Source organism: Panthera uncia, assembly GCF_023721935.1.
Source record: "Panthera uncia isolate 11264 chromosome B3 unlocalized genomic scaffold, Puncia_PCG_1.0 HiC_scaffold_1, whole genome shotgun sequence".
NCBI lineage: Eukaryota > Metazoa > Chordata > Mammalia > Carnivora > Felidae > Panthera > Panthera uncia.
This window is the reverse complement of record NW_026057582.1, coordinates 87,144,725-87,169,038: the sequence shown is the minus strand read 5'-3', so window position 1 is coordinate 87,169,038 and position 24,314 is coordinate 87,144,725. Positions and strand designations below refer to the sequence as shown.

The window sequence follows — 24,314 nt, the reverse complement described above, 5'->3', positions numbered from 1 at the left end:
TCTTCTATTTTTTGTTAGCTTTCTGATGTCTGACTCATGATATTATTCATGGGTAAATGAATATTCATAATATTGGCTGGTAATTATTGAAACATTATTAGTGCTTTGGGACTATTAGTAAAACTAGTGGCAAAATTTTTATTCATTCAAAAAATTTTACATCTTAAAATTCTTTTTTCATATGTTTATAATGGTTCAAAAGACAATGATTCTTCTACTCTGGGGTTTCCCAAAATTCATTTGGGTTTTTTTGGGGGGGGGTATTTTTTTTTAAGTTTATTTATTTATTTTGGGAAAGAGAGAGAGGGAGGCAGGGAGGTACAGAGAGAGAGAGGGAGAGAGAGAATCCCAAGCAGCTCTGTGCCAACAGTGAGAGGCTCAAATTCACGAACCATGAGACCAAGACCTGAGCTGAAATCAAGAGTTGGCCGCTTAACCAACTGAGCCACCCAGGTATGCCCAAAATTCATTTTTTAATCTTAGTGTGTAGATATCAAAGTAGACACCAACCCTTATTGCTATATTCTCTTTCTATGTGATATAAAAAGTGGGATTTTAATGTCTATAGGCAGCATAAATTTTTCCAGTACTCAGCTTTCTTTTTAGGATAGATTTATGTAAATTAGCTAGGATATATTTATCATGCTTCATTCAAAATTGCTAAAAGTAGTACATGCATCGGCTTTCCATAATGGTCCTTATTCCTTACTTAAAATGTTCTTTTCAAAGTGTTTATGAATAATTTCCAAAGATTCTCCAGACAAGATGGTGAGATGACATATACAAATTCAATTTCTTTGTAATGTGTTGAGATCAGTAATAAAGAGAGTTCAATCTCTAATTCCTTTTTCAATTTAAAAATTCCAGTGAATTGAGTTATTTTTAAATTATTGCTCTAGTCTTTGGCCTTCCTATAAATTTCCCAACAACATATTTTGAATTATTTTATGAAAGTGACATCTTTAAATTTAATTATTCACTTACCTTCATCTATAAGTATTTTTTCTAAATTGTTCATTTAATGTACTAAGATGAAAGAGCACATTTCAAAGCATTAATTTTGAAACAGAATGTGAGCATGAGCACAAGTGGGGGAGGGGCAGAGAGGGAGAGAAAGAGGGAGAGAGGGAGAGAGAGAGAGAGAGAGAGAGAGAGAATCCCAAGCAGGCTGCAGGGCTTGAACTTAGGAACCCTGAGATCATGACCTGAGCTAAAATGAAGAGTCAGACCCGTAACCAACTGAGCCACCCAGGTGCCGCTAAAAGCATGAATTTTTATTAATAGCTATTACAAACAAGGCAACAGGCCCCAAACAGAGTTATATATACCAAGCCCCACGTCACCAACACAGACTTAGATTTTTGGCTCTCCCAGAAATGGAATCTTAAACCAGTCAATCAAAAATCACCTGGGGGCACCTGGGTGGCTCAGTTGAGCGTCCCACTTTGGTTCAGATCACAATCTCAGGGTTCGTCAGTTGGAGCCCCATATTGGGCTCTCTACTGTCAGTGCAGAGCCTGCTTCGAATTCTGACCTCTCTCTCTCTGCCCCTCCCCCACCTCAAAAATAAATTAAAACATTTAAAAAAAAATCACCTAATCTGCACTAGCTAGGTAATGTGCTTGGGAGACCTCTGTTATCTCCTTAAGGAAAGTAACTTTGCAATAACCAATCTTTCTTGCCAGTACAAATTCCTTGTTACTGCTCCTTTATAAAAGGCTTGTTCATTGTACACAGCTCCTTGGTGCTCCTTTCTGTCTGCTAGACTGGATGCTGCCTAATTCAAACTTATCTTTGCTCAAATAAACTTTAATATGCCTCAGTTTAACTTTTAACACAACTAAAGATTTCAAAATGTCATTTTTCTTTTTAAGGTTTTAGAAAAGTCTCTATTATGTGTTCTCAGGGGGATAAATGAACTGTGATTTACATAAAGAGATAAATAGAATCTGTCTACATTTCATCATAAACCTGGTAGAACTAATTCCTTAATGTCACTACTTGAGGATTTTGCCAGTTCCAGTTGCCCTCAGACCTGTTAGATAACAAAATTCAACCAAGTAAATTTGAAGATCTAATTGGCTTTATTAAACAACTCATGAATCAGACAACACCCCATCTAGAAGGTAGAGAGGCAGTCCAAGGAGTTGCACAAAATGGAAGGTTTTTATAGACAGAGGGTGGGGACAAGAAAGTAGCAAAAGAAAAGGATTGTCCCAAAAGAAGCTGTTTGCTAGGAGGAAAAGCAAGGGGTCTTATCAAGCACATCACCTCCTCTTTCTTTGGTGGATGGAGAGGACTCAACTGACAGACTCAGGGCTGTCAGACTGATAGAAAGAAACATTTCCTGACTGACCAGTTAAGGCCACATTTCTTGAGGAGGTTGAAACTGCACTTAAACTGGGTATTAAGCCTCTGTTTAGAAACTCTAAGTGACACCATTTGGGACCTGTGATTTACTCTTTTTTTTTTTTTTTTTTTAATCAACAATTTTCCCCTTTCTATCAGACTCTCAGTTTAACGGAGAGATGTGATCAAATTTTCAGGCTTCGGCAGTACTCTCAGCTACTGCTCTGCAGGTCACAGTTTTTGTTGCTCCTTTCCGTGGTATCTATAGCTCTTAACTTTTTTACTTAGCTTCTGTGGTATAGGTCACAGTTTCTAGTTCACATGCTTCCAGTTGGTTATATTCCTCATTCCTTAGATGTTCCAGTCTTAAGGAGATCATTTACTTGGTGGTTAGCAGCTATAAACATATATTTAAGGCTTATAAGAGAATACAATGTGCCAGGGAAATTATTAGGATTACTACTGTAGCAGGATTCTCACACAAAGCCATGACACCGAAATTTCTCTTTCTAAGAAGCAACTTTATTCATGCCAGCACGGGCTCAGTTGGGTTTATACCCAAAAAAACTGAGCTCCAAATGCCAGGTTGGGTTAGCCTTTTATGCATTTTCTACTTCTTTGTCTCCCTTATAAGGGTAATGTAGAGACATACAGTCTGATTGGGTGGTTTCATGTTACAGGGTTGTGAGGGATGTATGCACGTAGCCAGATTATCTTCCCTTATCTTGAGGTTTTTTTTCTCACCACATTGTGCGGAGGGGGGGGGGGGAACTTACCACACTGCAAACAGGATAATTCCCTATATTTGGAGTGCACTTTTAGAGCCATGGTCCCCAGTACCTAAACCAATTAAAATCAAATAAGCCAAAGAAAGACCCCATGGAAGGAATTCATTTTTTTAAGCCAAGCAGTTTTAACTTCCCCAGGATGGTAAATCCAGACATAGCAGGTGGTGTTGGACATCACACAGACAACTCCTTGATCAGCTAAAAGACAATCAAGAGTTATTCTATTATTAAGGACAATTTTAACCAGATAGTCTCAGGATTGTTTTAACTATATATATATATATATATACTTATATATATAGTTAAATATATATTTATAGTTCCATATATATTTATAACTATAAATATATAATATATATATTTAATGTTTCTTTATTTTTAAGGGAGGGGGGTGCAGAGAAAGAGGGAGAGAGAATCCCAAGCCGGCTTCGTGCTGTCAGCGCGGAATCCAACGTGGGGCTTGATCTCATGACCCTGGGATCATAACCTGAGCTGAAATCAAGAGTCGAATGCTTAACCAACTGAGTCACCCAGGTGCCCCAAGAGTCTAAGGATTTTTATTGGGCTGCTGTTGCTTTAACAGCAGATTTTGTGATGATTTTAAGAATTAAGAAGAAGTTTTGGATCAAAGCTTCATTTGCATTTTTCCCTAACCAGGGAGATGGGGACACGCCAGAAAAAAGTGTCCTTTTTAACTTAACAATGTGAATTTAGAGGAGTGACCAATGAGATTGTCACCAGCTAAACCCCAAGACCTGACCTTTACTGCCCACCTGCTTATACCCACCAACCTTTGTCCCACATTCTTCCTTAAGTTCTTCTTTCCACCTTATCTCTTAATACAGGCAAGAGACCTGAGGCGCAAAGCATTTCATGATAGAAACTGAAACTACCCTTTAAACAATAACTGATGTGGTTTGAGACAGGGCTCAGGAGCCAACAGCCTCGAAAGAATTCTTGAGATGTTTTCGGTGCAAACAGATGTTTTTATCATATAGCACAGGACATATAAACAGGACACCTGGGCAGAAAGAGCTGCACTGCGGTTGTGAAGATCAATTGGTTATATACTGTGGAGTTGGGGGAGGTAAAAACAAGGGAAGTTTCCAAAAGGATTTTCATATGTTAAAGGATCCTGGGGGCCTGGCTATTGTCAAGCTGAGGTTGGTTTTTCCCTCTAGGAAGGCATTAAGATCAGGAGTTCCTGGAGAAATGTCACGCTCAGCTTGTTTCAAGTATTTGTCAATGGGCTGCGGGTTAGAAGGAAATTTAATTTTGTCTACATTTCTTTTGCCTTTGTTCTCCACATGGATAACAACTGCCCTGACAAGACGTCCAGCTGGCTCAGACCACCCAGACGGGTTCAAGTTCAACTCACCTGTGCAGATGGACCATGGAGTAACCCATGGAATGATGACAGTTACCTTTACCTCATTTTGATGTCAAAATCTCTGCCGATGGAGGAGCATAAGCCTCATCAACATAACAGACAATGTATGTATAGGCATGTTTCCTTAAGGCACATGCTCAACCTTATGCCCACCTCTACATACAAGGATCCCCGTGATCTTATTTGCTGCAAATCAAGTTTACTCTATGTGACAATTCCACCTGCTATAGTTTCTATCCTGTGACTCACCAAAGGAGTGAATTCGTGTCGGTTCAGTTACTTTGCCCGTGAAAAATTAGAAACACAGTTAGATTTTTTTCCTAGCCTGAGAGAAAAGAGGTTACCACCCCACTCCCCTTCACAATGACCTGGGAGATCCAGCTGAGGGTCCGTTTGGACCAGTGCCAGAAAAGGACGGGAGAAGAAGGAGAAAGGGTTTTCTGTTTAGAGTGTGATGTCTTGATCCAGTGTCTTGGGTGGAAGCGGTCTACACCTCGATGTCAACTTCTCTTCCTGGCCAGTTTGATTTAGGGGTCTCTAGCATCTCTTCATTTTGCAGTGGCGTGGGTGGTCAGGAGCACTTGGTAAAGTCCTTTTAATCAATGAGGGCTGTTTTCCTCTGATGATATTTTAGAATACCAAATTACCTGGCTCTAGACTGTGACAGACAGGTTTCTTTGAATTAGGATCCAGGAAGGCTTCTTATCCTGTTGGTGACAGTCTTGAGCATAAAAACATTAGAGACTTACAGTAGCTGGTCATACTAGCCTAAAACAACAGTGACCAGTAGAAGGTTGCGTACTGATAGAATTTCTAGAATTTTCTAAGGTTTTGTTAAGATTCCTATGATTTGTCCGGTGAAGTGGGTGCCCTGATTCCTAGATATAGTGGAAAGTATACCCCGAGTGGGAAACATTTTTTTTTTTTTTTTACCAGTTTTGTTTTGTTTTGTTGTATTACTATTAGGGCATCAGCCTTGTAGCAAGGAAAGGTTTTAACCCAGCCAGAAAATACGTATATTCCAACCAGTATGTATTGATAATTCCTACTAAGTGACAGCTTAATAAAATCCAGTTGCAGGTGTTAAAGTTTTGTTTTTGTTTTTGTTTTTAATTTAATTCATTTTTGAGAGAGAGAGAGAGAATGAGAGAGAGAGAGAGAAAGAGAATGCTAGCACGAGCAGAGGAGGGGCAGAGGCACAAAATCCGAAGCAGATCCCAAGCTCTGAGCTGTCAGCACAGAGCCTGACACGGGGCTCAAACTCACAAACCACAAGATCATGCCCTGAGCCAAAGTCAGACATTTAGCTGACTGAGCCACCCAGGTGCCCCAACAGGTGTTGAAGTTTTATAGAAGTCTCTACACTAATGTTTATTTATATCTGAGTCATCTTAAATATATTATGGTGGATGAAGGAATGCAAAAGCCAAAAAATGGGGTTTTTCAAGGAACCAGGAAGAAGCAAGCAGCTGTTTTGGGCTTCTCATGGTCCTGTTTGTTGAATTTATAACCATTATGTATCTATATGAATACTATTTTTTTTTCAGATGCAGACTGTTGCCATGTCACAAGGACATTAAGATGGCAAAAGTATGGCATTAAGGGGCCATTTAAAAAAAACTTTTTTTTTTTTTACGTTTATTTATTTTTGAGAAACAGAATGAGACAAAGTGTGAGCAGGGGAGGGGCAGAGAGAGAAGGAGACACAGAATCTGAAGCAGGCTCCAGGCTCTGAGCAAGCGGTCAGCACAGAGCCTGATGCGGGGCTCCAACCCACAAACTGTGAGATCATGACCTGAGACAAAGTCGGATGCTCAACCGACTGAGCCACCCAGGTGCCCCTTAAGAGGCCGTTTTTGCAGCAGAATGGATTTCATCTACATGTGCCACAATCTGACAAATACAATTAAAAAAATTTTTTTTAATGTTTGTTTATTTTTGAGAGAGAGAGACATAGAGTACGAGCAGGGGAGGGGCAGAGAGAGAGGGAGACACAGAATTGAAGCAGGCTCCAGGCTCTGAGCTGTCAGCACAGAGCCCGATGCAGGGATCTAATTCACCCAACTGTGAGATCATGTCCTGGGCTGAAGTTGGATGCTTAACCAACTGAGCCACCCACGTGCCCTTTTTACAAATATAATTTAAAGAAGGCTTAGTATTATTTATTTGACAATATTTTCTATGTAATTTATATAGTAAATAAGCCTAATTAATTTTACAACTCTTGGAATATTTCATATCAAAAAGAATTTTTTTTAAGAATTTGATTTTGGGAAGTTTGTCAAACATTTCAAAAAAAAAAAAAAAAAAGATTTTAAAGCACTTACCTAAATAGGATCATGGATCATTATGAAACTCGGTACTTAAAAGGTAAGGAAACTTATACAACCTTATCAAAAGCAGACTAAAAATCCAAGAAAACTTTGTTATTTTAGCAGAGAGAAGACCAAATTTTAACTTTGCACCAGCTTAATTTTGATATTAAAACTTATTATTTTTAATAAATTTATTTTGATCATAGCTTAACCACACATTAAAATGTGTGGTCATTTAAAGACTTTTTTTTTTTTATAAACCTCTACTTTTTTTTCCTATACTCTGATTTTTGTCCTATTGTTACCAAGACCCAAGTTTGGCTGTTGAACGCTCAAAAGCCAATACTTGAGAGACATCTGTTTGTTGAAAAGGAAAGTTTGCTTTATTCCAGAGGCTGAAAACCTAGGAAGATGGGGAACTAATGTCCAAACACCATCTCCAAAGTCCTGGACCAAGTGGGGTTTGTTTGTTTGTTTAAAAAGATTTTAATGTTTATTATTTATTTGTGAGAGACACAGAGAGACAGAGCACAACTGGGGGAGGGGCAGAGAGAGAAGGAGACACAAAATCTGAAGCACATTCCAGGCTCTGAGCTGTCCGCACAGAGCTCAATGCAGGGCACGGGGCTCCAACGCACAAACATGTGAGATCATGATCTGAGCCAAAGTCGGACGTTTAACCTCTTAACCAACTGAGCCAGCCAAGTGCCCTAAAGCTGGGTTTTATATAATGGGAAGGTATGGGAAGTGGTGAGGGTCAACATTCAGGGGAGACATTCCCAATATGATGTCAAGTAGACTTGCTGGCATTATGTTATGTTTTCATTTTAAACCAACCTCATTTTAGGATAAAATAATAATAATTATAATTACTATATTATTAATAATAATTACTATTAAATTATTAAACATAATTTATTTTAATGTAACATTAACATATCCAAATAAGTTTAGTTTCTCTTTAATAAGAAGCCAAAAGTAGATAAACCTATGTCTAGTAATTAGTGTCCAGTATTTTGTCTTATTTGGAAATAATCTAGATGTTTAATGAATTTAACTTAACTCATTATTTAACTTAGCAAAACTTTTAAGATTATAAGTTACAAAAAAAATCAGGGAAACTACTGTTGGGAGGGCCATTGATCCCTTACCTAAAACTTTTTTTTTTAACAATTATATTTAGATTACTTACTTACAAAAACTTTATGAAACATTAGACAAAGTCAGTCATTATTTTAAGCCATTACTTTTTCGTTGATAGATATTATAAGAGATAACAAAATTATTTGGTTAGTAAACTCATGTAGATAAAAGTTTTATATTTAATCTTGATAACTCTAAGGACATGCTTATTTTAATTAAACCATCAATCCCAAACTAATTTTTATATCAAAAAAAATTTTTTAGATCACATGGACTTGAAAAGCATTACAAGCCCAATCCTTACAAGCATGTGTCTTTAAACCAACTAAATATAGCCCATTTATAAGTTACTTTTAGCAATACCATCCAGAAGTAGAAACTCAGTTACAACACATCCATGGACACATGTGAATAGATAAGATAGACATAGACTTTGACCTTATAGCTTCTGTTTGAAAATTCTGCCATGAAACAGGTACAAAATTTACTAGTTTATAAAGGTTGGACCTGAATTTTTTTTTTTTTTTTAGGTTTGTTTGTTTGGTTATTTTGGTGGATGAAATAAGTTAAGGGTATTGGTCTAGATAGCTAAAGCTTTTTAAAAGTGTATTTATGGCCTTTCGTGGGTGGTGGCAAGAGCAGAGAGTGTGCCATGAAGACCTCAGGCACACCGCGAGGGTGCAAGGTGGTGGGGCACTGCCTATCCACCCCCAAGTGCAGCACTCCACACTCTATCGCATGCAAATCTTTGCACCTAGTCCGCTTGTCACCACGTTCCGCTTCTGGTACTTTTATTGTAGGATTGTTAAGCGTGACGGTCAAGAAAGAATTATTGAGAAATTTTACAGTGCCACTTAGTAAGTTTACTTAGTAAGTAGCAAGGGGACAGGACCCATGGGCAGAAAAAGCAGCATTCTGCTGCATGAAGCTGGTGGTTACATGCTTAGTGCTCAAGGGGGAGGGGACGTGCAGGAAGTATTAGATCATTAATATCTTCGTATTTCTACTTGTAAAACCACTTTCACAAGAATTCTCTGGTGCTTATAATTCGGTTTGATATTAACTATTGATGAGATATATAGACAGTCGTGAGACCCTTTAAGAATGTAACAACCAGCACTTACTTGATCCTTGTCAAAACCAAGCACGCTGTAGATCAGCCTTCTGGGCTAAAGGTGAACATTTTTCTGCTTTTATCCATCATCACTTTGTACCTTAGCTGAAGAAGATGAAGTCTTCAGGGTGTGTGAGAAATCCCCCTTGCGGGTGAAGAACTTTGGCATCTGGGTGCACTATGACTCCCACAGTGGCACCCACAACATGTACCGGAAGTACCAGGGCCTGAACACTGCCCCTACCGCCCAGTGCTGCCAAGACATGGGTGCGTGGCACCGCTCCTGCCTGGGCCCTCTTGATACAGATCATGAAGATGGAGGAGATTGCTGCCAGCATGTGCCGCTGACTGGCAGTCAAGCAGTCTAAGATCAATGACTCTAAGATCAAATTCTCGCTACCCCACCAGGTCCTACATTGTCAGCACAAGTCACCCTTCACCACCAATAGACCCAACACCTTCTTTTAGATGCAGAGCCTCCTGTCCCCAGGTCTGCCCAAGTAAACTCCTTGGAAAACCTAAAAAAAAAAAAATTATAATATATATAATTATTAAAATATATATAATTATTAAAATATATATAATTATTAAATATATATATATATATATATATATACACATATTTGTGGAGAAGACGCTTAAGGTTTGTATTTGTCCTTGGCAAATCAAGTTTTAAATGGCCTTTCCTCCTTATTTTTACTTGGTTAGTGTTACCTCCCTGGAATTTGCATTTTAAGGGATGGGCTAGATTAAGAATTCCTAGAAAGACTAGGCAGAACACTGTATTTACAGTGTGAAGGTGCAGGGGAAAAATACAAGCACTTTCTAGAAGGACTTTCCTTCTCTTAAGGGCAGAATTTTTACAATACTTTATAAGCCTTTTGGGATAAATAAGAGAGGTTTGGGGATTGGTAAAAATGATTGCGTTTGAATAGTTTTTGGAATTACACCTCTGGTCCTATAAAGACCAGATTTGTAAAGCATAGTCAGCCATTTTTAGTTTCTCAAAGAACTGGATTATTACCTGAATAATATCAAAGGACTGACACATTCATCTACCTATAAGAAAGCCTTCTTTTCCTCTGGGCACATTTAGCTTAGGGGAGAAGGCGTTAAATTTTTTTTTTATCAGGCTCTGCATATCAGTGTTTAATTTGGCCAAATTTCTGATTATTGAATCTTTTAAACTATCATGTTAGGTTTTAGCTGGGATAAATAATAAAGATTTCTGGCAGTGTTAAACAAACTCTTGAACCCAAGAGGCGTTCTCAAAGAGGGGATAAAAGATCTTATTTTTACAGGATGTAGGGCCTCTTCCAAAGATAGTCAAAGAAAGAATGGATAACCTGTAGGTCCCAGAGAGGCAAAAAGTCAAACCACATTCTTAAGATGCAAAATGAGATTAGCAAGGACACAGCTATTCCCAAAAGGAAAAGAGTTACTAGCCAATGGCATCTGGATTTGGAAAGAAAGGGATAATTTCAATTTTTATTACCTTCTCTCAATTGAGCTCAGGAAGTAAAGTATTAAAAAAAACAAAAACAAAAACAAAACCCTTCTGAGGATTCTCTCTACATTTTTATTTATTTATTTATTTTTTTACCATGACCCTTAGCCTTTGACCAAGGAAGGAAGGATATCTGAGGAGGATCACCTGTAACCTCAGGCAGTTTTATTTGAAAGGGTAACTGTCCCTTCAGAATGAAAAGGCAGTTCAGACAGAAAATTGGTACTCAGGTAAAGAAAAATAGAGGGGAACGGTAGGAGTTACGTTAGCCTTAGGGTCTTTTGTCTCAGGTACCTCTTATGTTTTTAATTTTTTTATTAGCCTTTTGTAACAAATCTTCAATGAGACTATTTTGGAATCTTGAAGCCTTTTGGAAGTTTCTGCACACCAATTAAAATGGGCCTCCCATTCTGTTTAATTTGGGAAACTTTGCTTTCAAATGTACTTCTTTATAAATTTTTGTTTAAATGTTTTTATTTTTGAGAGATAGAGCGTAAGCTGGGGAAGGGCAGAGAGAGAGGGAGACAGAATCTGAAGCAGACTCCAGGCTCCATGCTGTCAGCACAGAGCCCAACAGAGGGCTCGAACTTAGGAACCTCGAGATCATGACCTGAGCTGAAGTCAGATGCTTAACTGACTGGGCCATCCAGGCGCCCCCAAGTGCACTTTTTAAATGAACAAGATTGTCTAATTGAATGTTCCCCATAGTGGCCACTATAACTCTCAGTTATTTTTAATACAGTTTTCTCATCTTTCTAGATATCTGCAACTTCTAGGACTACAGTTCTTAGACATAAAATAAGCAGGTGTGCTCAAAGGTATTACTCTTGACTCTTTAGAGTTTAAGGATTTCATTAGCTAAATAAAGCTTTGGGTTTCTTGGAGCTGAACTAATACTTGAAAGGGATTTGCCGCGGGGTTGTGGATTGTGCATGTTTCACAGCGTACTTCATTGTATGGAAGTTTTCTTGAGGTTAGTGGGTGACCTAGTGTCGATCTAACCTGTTCTGTAACAAATTATCCTATCGAAGGAGTCTTCTTCAGGTGACAAGCTCTCTAACAGCTTTAAATGCTCAACACATGCCCATCAGTTTTTGCAGCTTTTGGGCCTCCAAGATCCTGCTAGCGATAGCCTCTCTTGGCGCAAAGTAGGACAAACAAACGTTCACCTTAATATATCAGTAGAACTGCGTCCTGGCCGTAAGCTGGTCCTCTGCACACCACCACCAATTTTCATGGAATCCTGCTGAGGTTTTCCACCTGGAGATTTGTGGTCTGAGAGTCTAGAGGCTTGGCTGGGGGCAGACACTTCGGCCAGCTCAGCTGGGCTCCGGGAAATCATGCCAGCTCAAACGGCTCTGGCCATAACTGTCTGCCAGCTCAAGCTGACCCGCTCTGTAAAGAAAAGCCAATTCGATGAAGAGCTCAAACACAAAATAGAGTAGAACTTCGACTAACAGGAACTTGCCCCTGGAAACTGCAAGAAACACAGTGAACGCAAAGGGCTTGCGGGTAGCACACCTGTGATTCTCATGGTCTCCCAGTGCTGCTGGAAGTGTGCTTTGGATTCCACCACTGCCACCAAATCTATTAAATAACAAAATTCAACCAAGTAAATTTGAAGATCTAATTGGCTTTATTAAGCAACTCATGGGGCGCCCGGGTGGCTCAGTCGGTTAAGTGTCTGACTTCAGCTCAGGTCATGATTTCACGGTGTGTGAGTTCAAGCCCCACATGGGGCCCTGTGCTGGCAGCTCAGAGCCTGGAGCCGGCTTCCGATTCTGTGTCTCCCTCTCTCTCTCTCTGCCCCACCCTGCTCACACTCTGGCTGTCTCAAAAATAAATAAACATTAAAAAAAACAATTCATGAATCAGACAGCACCCCACCTAGCAAGTAGAGAGGTGGTCCAAGGAGTTGTACAAAATGGAAGGTTTTTATAGACAGATGGTGGGGACACCATTCCAGAGGAAGCTGTTTGTTAGGAGGAAAAACAAGAGGCCTTATCATGCAGATTTCCTCCTCTTTTTTTGGTGGATAGAGAGGACCCAGGTGACAGACTCATGGGCAATGATGAAAAGAAACATTTCTTGACTAACCAGTTAGGGCTACATTTCTTGGGGAGGTTGAATCTGCAATTACATTGGGTATTATGCTCTGGTTTGGAAACTCTAAGTGACACCATTTAGGGCCTGCAATTTTCTTTTCTCTCTCTCTCTCTCTTTTTAACAGACCCATTCCTCACCTTTCCCTTCTTTACTCTGTATCACGGTGGTCTGTGGTCCCTGTTGCCTGTGTGTGTCATGTGGCTTCCAGCTGGGTTTGGCCAGTGGGGAGCACTAGTAGGGACCAGAGGCTGGGAGATTGGAAGGGGAGAGTAAAAGGGAAGTTAGGGTCTTTGTCCCTTCTTCCTCTCTGCCTTAGAAAGCCCTAGCTTCCCACTGGAGAGCCCTACCATGATTTCAGCTTTACCAAGTATGTCAGTCAGGGTCCAGTCATCGGAGAGAGAACCTACACCGTACTGCAAATGGGGGAAGTTTAGTACAAAGAATTATTCACTATAACAGACACTGGAGTAATAGGGGATTGGCCAGTAAGAAATAAAGGGAACTCTAAAGAATTTAAAAATAGCAGATATAAGGAACAGTCGCCACCTTGGGACTGAGATAGAGAATCCAAGTACAATCCTTCCCAACCTCCCCAAAACAAAGATCTAGATCTTACTGGAAACAGAATCGTCATGGCTCACTGGATGGTGGAGAAGTTTGCTGAGGCACCATGGCAGCAGAACTTACTGAGATATGGAGGGAAGCCAGCTACAGGCAGATGCCTCACTTTGCAACTCACTGCAAAGCCACTCTAGGGAATGCTGGGAGACACTGCCTGCACGGGGGTACCATGTGCTACTGGCTAGGGGATACTGCAGAAGCTGGGCACTGCAGATACCATGCATGCTGCAGAAGCCAGGCTCTGCAGAGGCAAAACTGTGGGAGCACTGGTAGGAGAAGCACCTGGGAATCAGGAAAAGGAAGAGGGGGACGACTCAAAATTCCTTCTGAATGACTCTCCAGTGCCTCCTACTGACAAAGCTTACCATTATGCCAACTGACAAAGGAGAAATACTCAGATGGAGCAATATTTATACTGCTGCATAATATATTACCACAAAGTCAGTAACTTACACAATACAAATTTATCATCTCACTCCTTCTGTGCATTAGGAGTCTGACACATTTTGTCTGGGTCTCTGCTTAGGATCTCACAAGGCTGAAATCAAGGTTTCAGCTGCTGCATCCTCATCTGGAGGCTCAGTGAGGGAATGATCCATTTCCAAGTTCATTGACGTTGCTGGCAGAATCTAGTTCCGAGAAGATGTAAGACTAAAGTCTCTGTTTTCTTGTTGACTGTTGACTGAGGACCACTCTCAACAACTAGAGGCCACTGTTGCCATGCGGCCCCATCATAGGCCCTCTTAAACTTTGAATCTCTTGTTTTAGGAGAGAACACAGTCCCTTTTAGGGGTCACCTTGGTGCCATGCCCACCCAGGAAAATCACCCTTTTGATTAACTCAGTCACCTGATTTGAGACATCAACTACATTTGCAAAAGTCCTTTTCCTTTGTCATCTGGTGTAATCCAATCATACGTGTGAAATCCGTCATAATCACAGTCCTACCCACACTTAAGAGGAAGGGATTATACAGTATGTATACCAAAGAGGTAGAAATCTTGGGGGTCATCTTAGAATTATGCCTATAGGCAATGAAGGGTAAATCTGGAGTGGAATAACTCTAACTCCTGGGTTCCAGAAACATCAAGCCTCCAGCCAAGAAGAAAGCAACTGTCAACCATTGCTAAACTCTAGGTTGCCCTACCACCGCCTGTTGATTTTTTGTCTGCTTCCTCATCCATATGTCATGACTCCCTGTACTAAATTCTGTGTTTCAAATACTCAGAATAGGGTTTTTTTTTTCTCTAGTTAGACTTTTATTAAGATAAAATTTTGCTGGTGTGTTTTCACTCAGGCAACTTTGGGTAAAACCATAAAAGTGGCAAAGTTTATACATGGAATTGGGGTCTGGATCACCTGCCTTTGCAGTTAATTTTTCTCTTCTGACCCTGCTTGTGCCCAATTCAGATGCACCAGTCCCAAATTACAATGGTTTATTATTAGATACATTTGGCTTTATGACTTGGTGGGTCTTAGCAGACCCAGCTCATAGCAGTCTGGCCACATCGATACACGATGTTACATAATCAGATGCTCCATTTCTATCAAGGTTCAGTAGCATAATGGGAGCTGATTTTCAAAAGTGTTTTAAGTTTTGTGCAGATTGTGGACCTTGTTCCAGAACCTAGGGTCTACATAGTGATACTTTTATTGGGTTTGCCATAAACTGCACAAGGCAGCCTTTCCCACCATTAATACCTCCAACATTGGGGTGCCTGGATGGTTCAGTCAGTTGAGAGTCTGACTCTTGGTTTTGCCTCAGGTCATGATCTCGCTGTTGCATGAGTTTGGGCCCCACATCAGTCTCTGCACTGACAGTGCGGAGCTGGCTTGAGATTCTCTCTCTCTCTCTCTGCCTCTCCCTTGCTCACACTCTCTCCCTCTCAAAATAAATAAATGAACTTAAAAAAAAAAAAATAGTGTGCCTGGGTGGTGCAGTTGGTTAAGCATCTGACTTTGGCTCAGGTCATGATCTCACAATTCTAGGGTTTGAGCCCTGCATCGGGTGAATTTGAGTCCCACATCAGGTGAGCTTGTGCCCTGCTTCAGACGAGCACAAACCCTGCTTTGGGTGAGCACGAGCCCTGCTTTGGGTGAGCCCCGTTTCTCTCTCTCTCCCTCTCTCTCTTTCTCTCTCTCTGCCCTTGCTCACTTGTGCCCTCTTTCTCGCAATATAAATACACACATACATACATACATACATACCTCCAACATCATAAGTTCTTATAAGTTCCAGGCAACGGTGCTGTTTATTCCATCAACTCCAGTTACTCCAAGCCTTCCATGTTACTCAGTAAATGGGCTGGAATGTGGAATATGCTGTCTCCAGAACCCAGAGAAATCTATGAGGTGTTGTGCTTCCTTCTTAGTGGTGGGAGGTACAATTGTCAGGGGTGAGAGTGTGTCTACGTTGTGTGAGTAGAAGTCTCAGTCCTGGGACTCCCCATGAGAGGATTTTCATGGGGATCCATGCCCAGAATAAAGACGGTCAGAAGGAAAGTAGCAAGCAGATGCAATTTATTAAAGCAAAAGTACACTCGCAAGGTGGGAGAGTGGACAGACCCTAGGTTGTTTTGGCATTGGATATTATTGGGTCTTTCTGGGTTGGGAGGAACTGTGAGGTACAGTGGGGTGGTCTCTAATGGAGTCTGTTTCCAATCATTTGGGACACTCATCTCACAGGTTGGGAGGGGGAGTTTTTGACCATACAAGGTTTGTGCCAGAACTGTAATGGCGCCTGGGTAAAAGGGCGGGGCTCGGTGGGGTGGGGAGCCTGTGCCCACAAGGCAAATGCATTATAATGAGCCTAGGGGTTACCCTAGGGCAAAAGTGGAAGAGAAGAGTGCATGTTCTGCACCTGTGCCTCTTTATCTGTGAGGCCCAAAGTCTTGGAAGCCACAAGGTCAGGATGTTGAGCTCCAGGGCTTATAATGTGTAACTTTATTTTTTATTATTATTACCTTCCTTGTCTCCAGCGCTTGTCTCTATCATTCCTCTTCAAGGACTTGGGACTCTGCCTCAGGGCATTCCTTCTATTGCTCTATTCTAACTCCTACCTAACATAATTACAATAAGTTGACCTTTACTTTAGAGGAAAATGTCCTGACCTACCCAGACCACTGGATCTCTAAAAACTGATGTTTTGGCCATTGAATCTTCAAAGGGCTTATCTCCCATTGACTGGAGCACAGGTGTCTTTCCAAGTTCACCAATATACTTGCGCCTTCTGGCTCATCTAGTCTAATGAAGTCATCCATAAATATAATAGACTAATGTGACATTCTGCATTTCCAGGTTGTCCAGGTCCTTTTGTACTATATTACATCTGAAGATAAAGTTAACATGGCCCTAGGACAACAACATAAATGTGTATTGCTGTATGCATCCCACAGGAATACAAACTGCTTCTTTATTTTCTTACCAGGATGGAAAAGAATGCATTCATCATATCAGAAGTCTGTACTTGAGACCATATTAATCTCCTCTGGCAAGGACTTTAGCAGACTTCACCCGCTGAGCTCTGGATCTGAAAGCTGACTCTGATATGGAAACTGGGCAAGGAATCATGACTTTTTGGGGGGTGGCTGCTCTCAGCCTCCTGATCATCCATTCTTGATTTCTTATTTTACAGATTGAGCAATAGTCAAAACTCCTATTCGTTGTCCATTCATCTTGCTCCTAGACACACATGTCTTTGGAGGAAGAGGTTTGTTTGTTTGTTTATTAAGTTTTATTTACTTAAGTATTCTCTACACCCAACGTGGGGCTCAAACTCATGACCCCAAGATCAAGAGTCAAACACTCTTCTGACTCAGCCAGCCTGGCACCCCTAGACACACATCTTCCTAACTCCTTCATAACTCCACCCTTTTTTCTTATGATAATTGTCCCCACTTTGCTCCTGGTGGTTTTAGTCCTACCACTCAGCCTCTATGACTTTAGGATCCTATCATCCCCATGGTTCTCAGGTGGTTCAGTCTTATAATGATGGAGCTTAGTGCTGAAACCCTGTCCTGCAGAAGATAGTCACCATGGAGTTTCTCAATGATTCTGGTGCCCCTTTTACCAGCACATTCTTTACCACTTTAGTAAATGAGATATCGTCTGGATTCTTCTGTAGAACATGGTGAACAAATGGGTTTTTCAGACTTATATAATATATCCACTTTAGAATGCACATTTCTCTGAGCCTTTTAATCCTCTACTGCTTCCAAAGCAGTTCTGAATTTTCTATTTCAGAATAGAAATTTTCTATTTTCTATTTTTCAAAGCTTCCTCAAAAAACCATTCCTGCAGCAAATTAACACTATTCCCCAGAGTATTAAATCCTGCTACAGAGATTGCTCTCATAACCATAAATTCTTCTTTATCCAATGTTTATATCTTACCTCCATTAATCTAACATCCTTAGATCCAGTCCCACTTACATTCTCCCAGCTCCTGCCAATATATGTTGGCTAGACCCTGCAGCTCCTTTAGCTATAGTCCATTCCTTCCCTGAACAGCTATGGAATGTGCTAGGTTATATTGTTACTTGACCCTAGTCATTAGTCTGATGGCCAGGAGGCGAGATGGGGGTTGATTATGGGGAGCAAGTACATGCTGTCTAACAGAGTGAAGACCTCGACATCATCTTCAAGTAGAGGAGGATAAGTGGTCTTCAGCTGGAAGAAATGGGTAACTTCTGCAGGCCCAGAGGGGCCAAGGGAAACCAAGGATTCCAGATTTTCAAGTTCATCAACCCAGATAAGATATCCCCATCCCAAGTTTCAGGGTCCCACTCCTTCCCATTCAAGACCCTAACCTTGGTGTAACAGACTTGGCATGGCTAAGAATTCACTCTTCTATGGGTTTGTGCTACTATTTATAAAGTCTTGGACCCAATCTTCAACTTTTGCTTCCATCTGGCTGCAGGATTTGAGAGTCTGCTTATATGCTGCCAGGAAAGTCCTCTGGCTTTTCATATTTCATCTTGAATTGGAAATTAATTGCCCTCAATATTTTGTTGCTTTTTTTTCTCCAATGCTTCAGTAGCATACAGCAAGAGCCATCAAATTCCATAGTCCTTATAATTACTACTTCTCCCAAACATTTCAAGGAACTGAGTTATTATACCTTGCATCCCTTCTACTAGAACCCTATCCCAGTTCTCCACCAGTGAAAGTTTTAAATAACTTTTTAAAAAACGTTTATTTATGATGTTTGAGAGACAGAGAGAGAGCACAAGCAGGGGAGGGCAGAGAGAAAGGGAGACACAGGCTCCAGGCTCCGAGCTGTCAGCACAGAGCCTGATGCAGGGCTCGAACCCACAAACCACCAGATCATGACGCCTAACTTGCAGGTAGGAAGGTAGGCGCCCCTACCACCAGTGAAAGTTTTAGTAACTACACAGCTGCAGCATGCCAGGCACTCTCAGAACTTCACCTACTGCCAATGATAGATCCTCATTGCTGAAGTGGGCTTCATTGCTAGGACAGCTTGGCCACCAACATTCCTAGATGGGACTGCCTAGGAAATAGATTCTGCATTAGAGATTTGTATACAGGAGGCTTATGGGAAGGTACCTTCAGGAACAATACCTGTCAGGAAGTGAGGGAAGAGGGATTGGCTAGAAGGAGATGAGTTGAACTGTTTAGGAGTTGCATCAGAGGCTTCAATTGATCCTGCGAGTTGTCTCAAATAGAGGCATTGGCTGGACCTTTTATACCTGCAATTAATCATTGGATGCAGGTATCCCCTAGGAAGAGGTGTATAACTGGGCAAATTAGTGCCCTTCAGCAAGGACCTTAGCCGTGTATACCACCAGCTGTCAACATACCCAGCAGCTGGGAGAATTGGCACCTCTGTCCTGAAGGAGGGATCGAGAAGCACACCACAACATCTACTATAGTTAGTTTCTGCTCACAAGATTCACAAGCCAAGAGAAAGGAGAGATGTATTGAAGCAGTCCAAAAGAGATTAGACAACTATTATATTCTTAAGAGGATTTGCTTCTTAGATAGGAAATGCTGGGAAATGGGTTAATAATGAAAGAATAATTTTCATTTTGACATTACAAGTAAACTGAGGTCATTTCTGAATTCCTTGACATTCCTGATGACAGCTTTCCCTGAGTTTCTATTTGATCACTTCCCAGTTTCCTTCACAAACACCTTTTCTAACACCTAAAAATGTAGCCTATGTGTCCTCCTCAGTCCTCTGCTTTGCACTTCCTTTCTTGTCTATTTCACTTTTTTCCTTAAGTGCGAAGGACACCCAGATCTACGAATCCAGCTCTCACCTCACTTCTGAGCTCCAGACTGTATTCCTGCTACCTGCTGGCCATCCCTTCTATCTCACTTCAAATTCAACACATCAAAAACAAAATTCCTTTTTTTAAAGGTTTTTATTTATTCATTTGTTTAATTAATCTCTACACCCAACATGGGGCTCAAGCTCACAACCCTGAGATCAAGAGTCACATGCTCTTTTGACCGAGCCAGCCAGGTACCCTTAAACAAAATTCCTTAATAGAACATTCAAAGGCCAACACAATCTGGTCCCCATCTAATTAGGCTATTGCTCCTCTACATTCACTGACATTCTGCCTTTTCTGCTGGTTAGTTTTGGGATATACATACAGTTCTTTCTGACTGGATACTCTGTTTAGCCTTTTCCATTTATCAGAATTCAGTTTGCTGTCCAAATTCCAAGTTGCATATCACTTGATTTAAGAAATCTTTCCTAACACTACCATTAGAATTAATCTCTTCCATGAGGCCTCATTTATACCTCCAATAAAAGGGCGCCTGGGTGCATCAGTTTGTTGAGCATCCAATTCCTGATTTTGGCTCAGATCATGATCCTAGGGTTGTGGGATCTAGCCCCATATTGGGCTCCATGCTAAGCATGGAGCTGGCTCAAGATTCTCTCGAAAGAAAGAAAGAAAGAAAGAAAGAAAGAAGAAAGAAAGAAAAGATTCTCTCCCTCTGCCCCTCCCCCCCATTTGCACACGCATGCTCTCTCTGTCTCTCTCTCTCTAAAATTAAAAAAAATTAAAAATATATATATCTCAAATAAAGAAGTTACAATTGTCTACCCTGTATTATGGTTATTGAATTTGTATCTGTCTTTCTACAAAGGTTGTGAACTCTCTTCAGGACTTGCACTATCAAGTAGTTTCACTCATCTTTACACATTTATTGCCAGTCTTTTGCCTAATGTAGGGTTTATTTTAGCTAGGGTACATATTCAGTTGCTGTGGCAAAGACCAAGGTAATAGTGGCTCAAACAAGATAGAAAAAAGTCTATCTCTCTCACACAGGGATGTAGGTTCCTTGTAGCTCGTAGCTCTGTCACCATTTGAGTGTCGGCCTCATGTGTATGTCTTAGAGAACCCCACTATATCCACATGTCAGGCAGTGGGATGGAGAAGGAGGGCTGGAGAGAAAGAACACACCTCCCATGGCGTGACCTGGAATTGCACATACACTTCCACTCAAGTCCCACTAGACAGAGCTCAGCCAAACTTAGCTGTGGGAGAGGTTGGGAGATGTAGTCTTTTACAGAACAGTCATGTACTCAGGTAGAACATTGGGAGGAAGGAGAAAATGGATGTTGGAGAGAAATTAGCAGTCTTGCCACAGAATCAATGAAAGCCTGCTTTAAAAGATAACATTAAAAAATATTTACTTCACTTGCAGAGATGTGCTAGCAGATTGGGAAAGAGGAAAGGTAAAAAAGAAAAAAAATAGGCATGATTGCTGAGTGGGAAAGAGAAGAAAAAGAATGAGAGAGAAGGTAGAGAATCAGAAACTCCTTTTGAGTTGACACTATCACTAGATGCCCCCGCTGACTGGAGTCCAGTTCTCTCTCAAAAAGATGGTCTTTCCTCCCTCAGCAAAGACTTCTTCAAAGCCACTTTGGCCATACAGTGGATTCACATGTCTGATTTGAGCCAGAAATAAGAAACAACTCAGACTGTCACAGCCAATAATAATTCCAAGTAACTATATACCTCATCTATTAAGAGTTTCCTTTCTTTCAAATTACTATTTGCGAAAGCCTTCTAGAGTAGCTGTGTTTCCCCCTCTATTTAAGGGAGAAAGAGGACAGAGAATGGGAAGATGGACTCACAGCAAAGACTTTTAGGAAAAACTATTGTCTTTGCAGCTTATACTATATTCTCTGTATTAACCAAATTTAAAGACTAGATTTATTAGCGGGACTAGAAGATGTCTGATGTCCCTTCCATAATACATTCACTTCCCCTTAATTGTTTCTCTTCCTCCACCCCCTCTCTTAGCCCTAATTGTTATAAAAGTTATTTCTTAAAATCAGGCATACTCCCAAGCTGGAAACAACCCAAGTATCCAGCAGAAAAGAACAAATAAACAAACCAGAGTCTATTCACACAGTAGAATCCTAGGCAACAGCAAAAGGATCAAAGCATTGGTACACACAACATGGAATAATCTCAAAATCATTATGCTGAACAAAAGCAGACAGACACAAAGGAGTAAGTACACTTTGTATGATCCCATTTGCAATACGCTGTAGAACTGTCAAGACTAAGCCATAGTGATAGAAAGCAGAAAAGTAGTCACATGGACCTGAGGGGAAGGGGGTTGACTAATGAGAGGCACAAGGAAACGTTTTGGCCTTTATTTTTTTTATTGTAGTTAAATGCATATAACATAAAGTTTACCACTTTTAAGTGTGCAATGTGTGGCATTAAGTACATTCACATTGTTGGGCAGCCTTCACTATCCTCATTTTCCCCAACTGAAACTCCATACCCATTAAATACTATCTCCCCATCCCCCTCCCAGCCCCATATAACCACCATTCTACTTAAAAAAAAATTTTTTTAATGTTTCTTTTTGAGAGAGAGACAGAGAGAGAGAGACAGAGAGAGAGAGAGAGATTGACAGTGCAAGATTGACAGTGCAAGAGAGAGAGAGATTGAGCAGGTCGGAAAGGGAGATACAGAATTCAAAGCAGGCTACAGGCTCTGAGCTGTCATCACAGAGCCCTGTATGGGACTGGATCTCACAAATTGCGAGATGATGACCTGAGCCGAAGTCAGACACAACCGACTGAGCCACCCAGGCACCCCTCTACTTTTTATCTCTATGAATTTGACTGTTCCAGGTACCTCATTCAAATAGAATCATATGATATTCGTCCATCTGTGATTAGCTTATTTCACTTAGCAGAATGTCTTTCAAGTCCATCTGTGGTATAGCATGTGTCAGAATCTCCTTCACTTTTAAGGCTAAATAATATTCCATAGCATGTATAGTCCACATTTCGTTTGTCCACTCATCTGTTGATGGGCACTTGGGTTGCTTCCACCTTTTGGCTACGTGGATAATGCTACTATGGACACGGGTATACAAATATCTGTTGGAGCCCCTGCTTTCACTTCTTTTGGGTGCACGCTCAGAAGTGGAATAGCTGGATCATGTGGTAATTTTAATTTTTGGAGGAATTGCCATAACATTTTCTACAACAGCTGCACCATCTTACATTCCCACCACCAATGCACAAGGGGTCCAATTTCTCCACATCCTCGGCAACACTTGTTTTGTGTTTTTTAATAATAGCCATCCTAATGGATTAAAGTGGTATTGAATTGTGTTTTTTTATTTGAATTTCCCTAATGATGATGTTGAGCATCTTTTCATTTGTTTATTGTTTATAGATCTTCTTCAGAGAAATGTTTACTCAAGTCCTTTCTCCAAATTTTAATCAGTATGTTTTTGTCGTTGTTGTTCTTGGGTTGTAGGAGTTCTTTATATATTCTGGATACCAATCCCTTTTCAGATATAATTTGTAAATATTTTCTCCTATTCCATGGGTTGCTTTTTCATTGTTGATAGTGTGCTTTGATGCACAAAAGTTTTAAATTTGGAGGAAGTACAACTTACCTATTTTTCTTTAATTGCCTGTGCATTTGGTGTCATATCCAAGAAATCGTTGCCAAATCCAGTATCATGAAGTTTCTCCCCCTATGTTTTTATCTGAGTTTTATAGTTTTAGCTCTTATATTTAGGTCTTTGATCCATATTGACTTGATTTCTGTATATGATGTAAAATAAAGGTTCAATCTTATTTTTTTTTCATTTGGATATCCAGTTTTTCCAATACCACTTGTTAAAAAGACTGCCCTTTCCCCATTGAATGATCTTGATGCCCTTGAAAATCATTTGACCATTTTTGTGAGGGCTCATTTATGGGCTCTCTGTTTTAGTCCATTAGTCCATATGTCTGTGTTTATGCCAGAATAGTAGTTTAGATTACTATAGCTTTGTAGTAAGTTTTGAAATTGGGAATTGTGTGGCCTCCAACTTTGCTCTTGTTTTCCAAGATTGTTTTTGCCTAATCAGTGTCCTTGAGGTTCCATATGAATTTTAGGATGGATTTTTCTGTATCTGCAAAAAATGTAGAAATTTTGATAGGGCTCGCATTGAAACTATACATTACTTTGGGTCGTACTAACATATGAAATAAGGAAAATTTTGATGATAAAAAAGTTCTATGTCTTGATTGTGATGATACATGAGTGTATTATTTTTCAAAATTCACAGAGCTGGGGCACCTGGGTGGCTCAGTCAGTTGAACATCCAACTTTGGCTCAGATCACGATCTCATGGGTCATGAGTTCAAGCCCCACACTGGGCTCTCTGCTGTCAGCGCAGATCCTGTTTCCCTCTCTCTGCCCCTCCTCTGCTGTGCTCTCTCTCAAAAATATTCATTAAAAAGAAATTCACAGAACTATATGCTTAAAATGAGTATACCATATTGCACGTCAATTATACCTGAATAAATTGATTAAAAGCTTTTATTTATTTATTTTAAATGTTTATTTTGAAAGAGAGAGTGAGCAGGGGAGAGGTGGCAGGGGTGTGGAGGGAGAGAATCCCAAGCAGGCTCTGCCCTGTCAGCGCAGTACCGGCCGGGGGGGGGTGCGGGGGGGGGAGGGGGGGGGGTAGGGG

General features: G+C 40.5%; 1 protein-coding gene across 1 annotated transcript in view; it reads right to left on the bottom strand.

Moving 5' to 3' along the window:
- BLOC1S6 (biogenesis of lysosomal organelles complex 1 subunit 6) overlaps positions 1–24,314 on the bottom strand; it is a 131,467-nt gene that overhangs the window by 30,554 nt on the left and 76,599 nt on the right. The window contains exon 3 of the mRNA XM_049613580.1: positions 9,558–9,617. Within this exon, the coding sequence (XP_049469537.1) occupies positions 9,558–9,617 (60 nt within the window). The remainder of the gene's footprint in view (positions 1–9,557; positions 9,618–24,314) is intronic.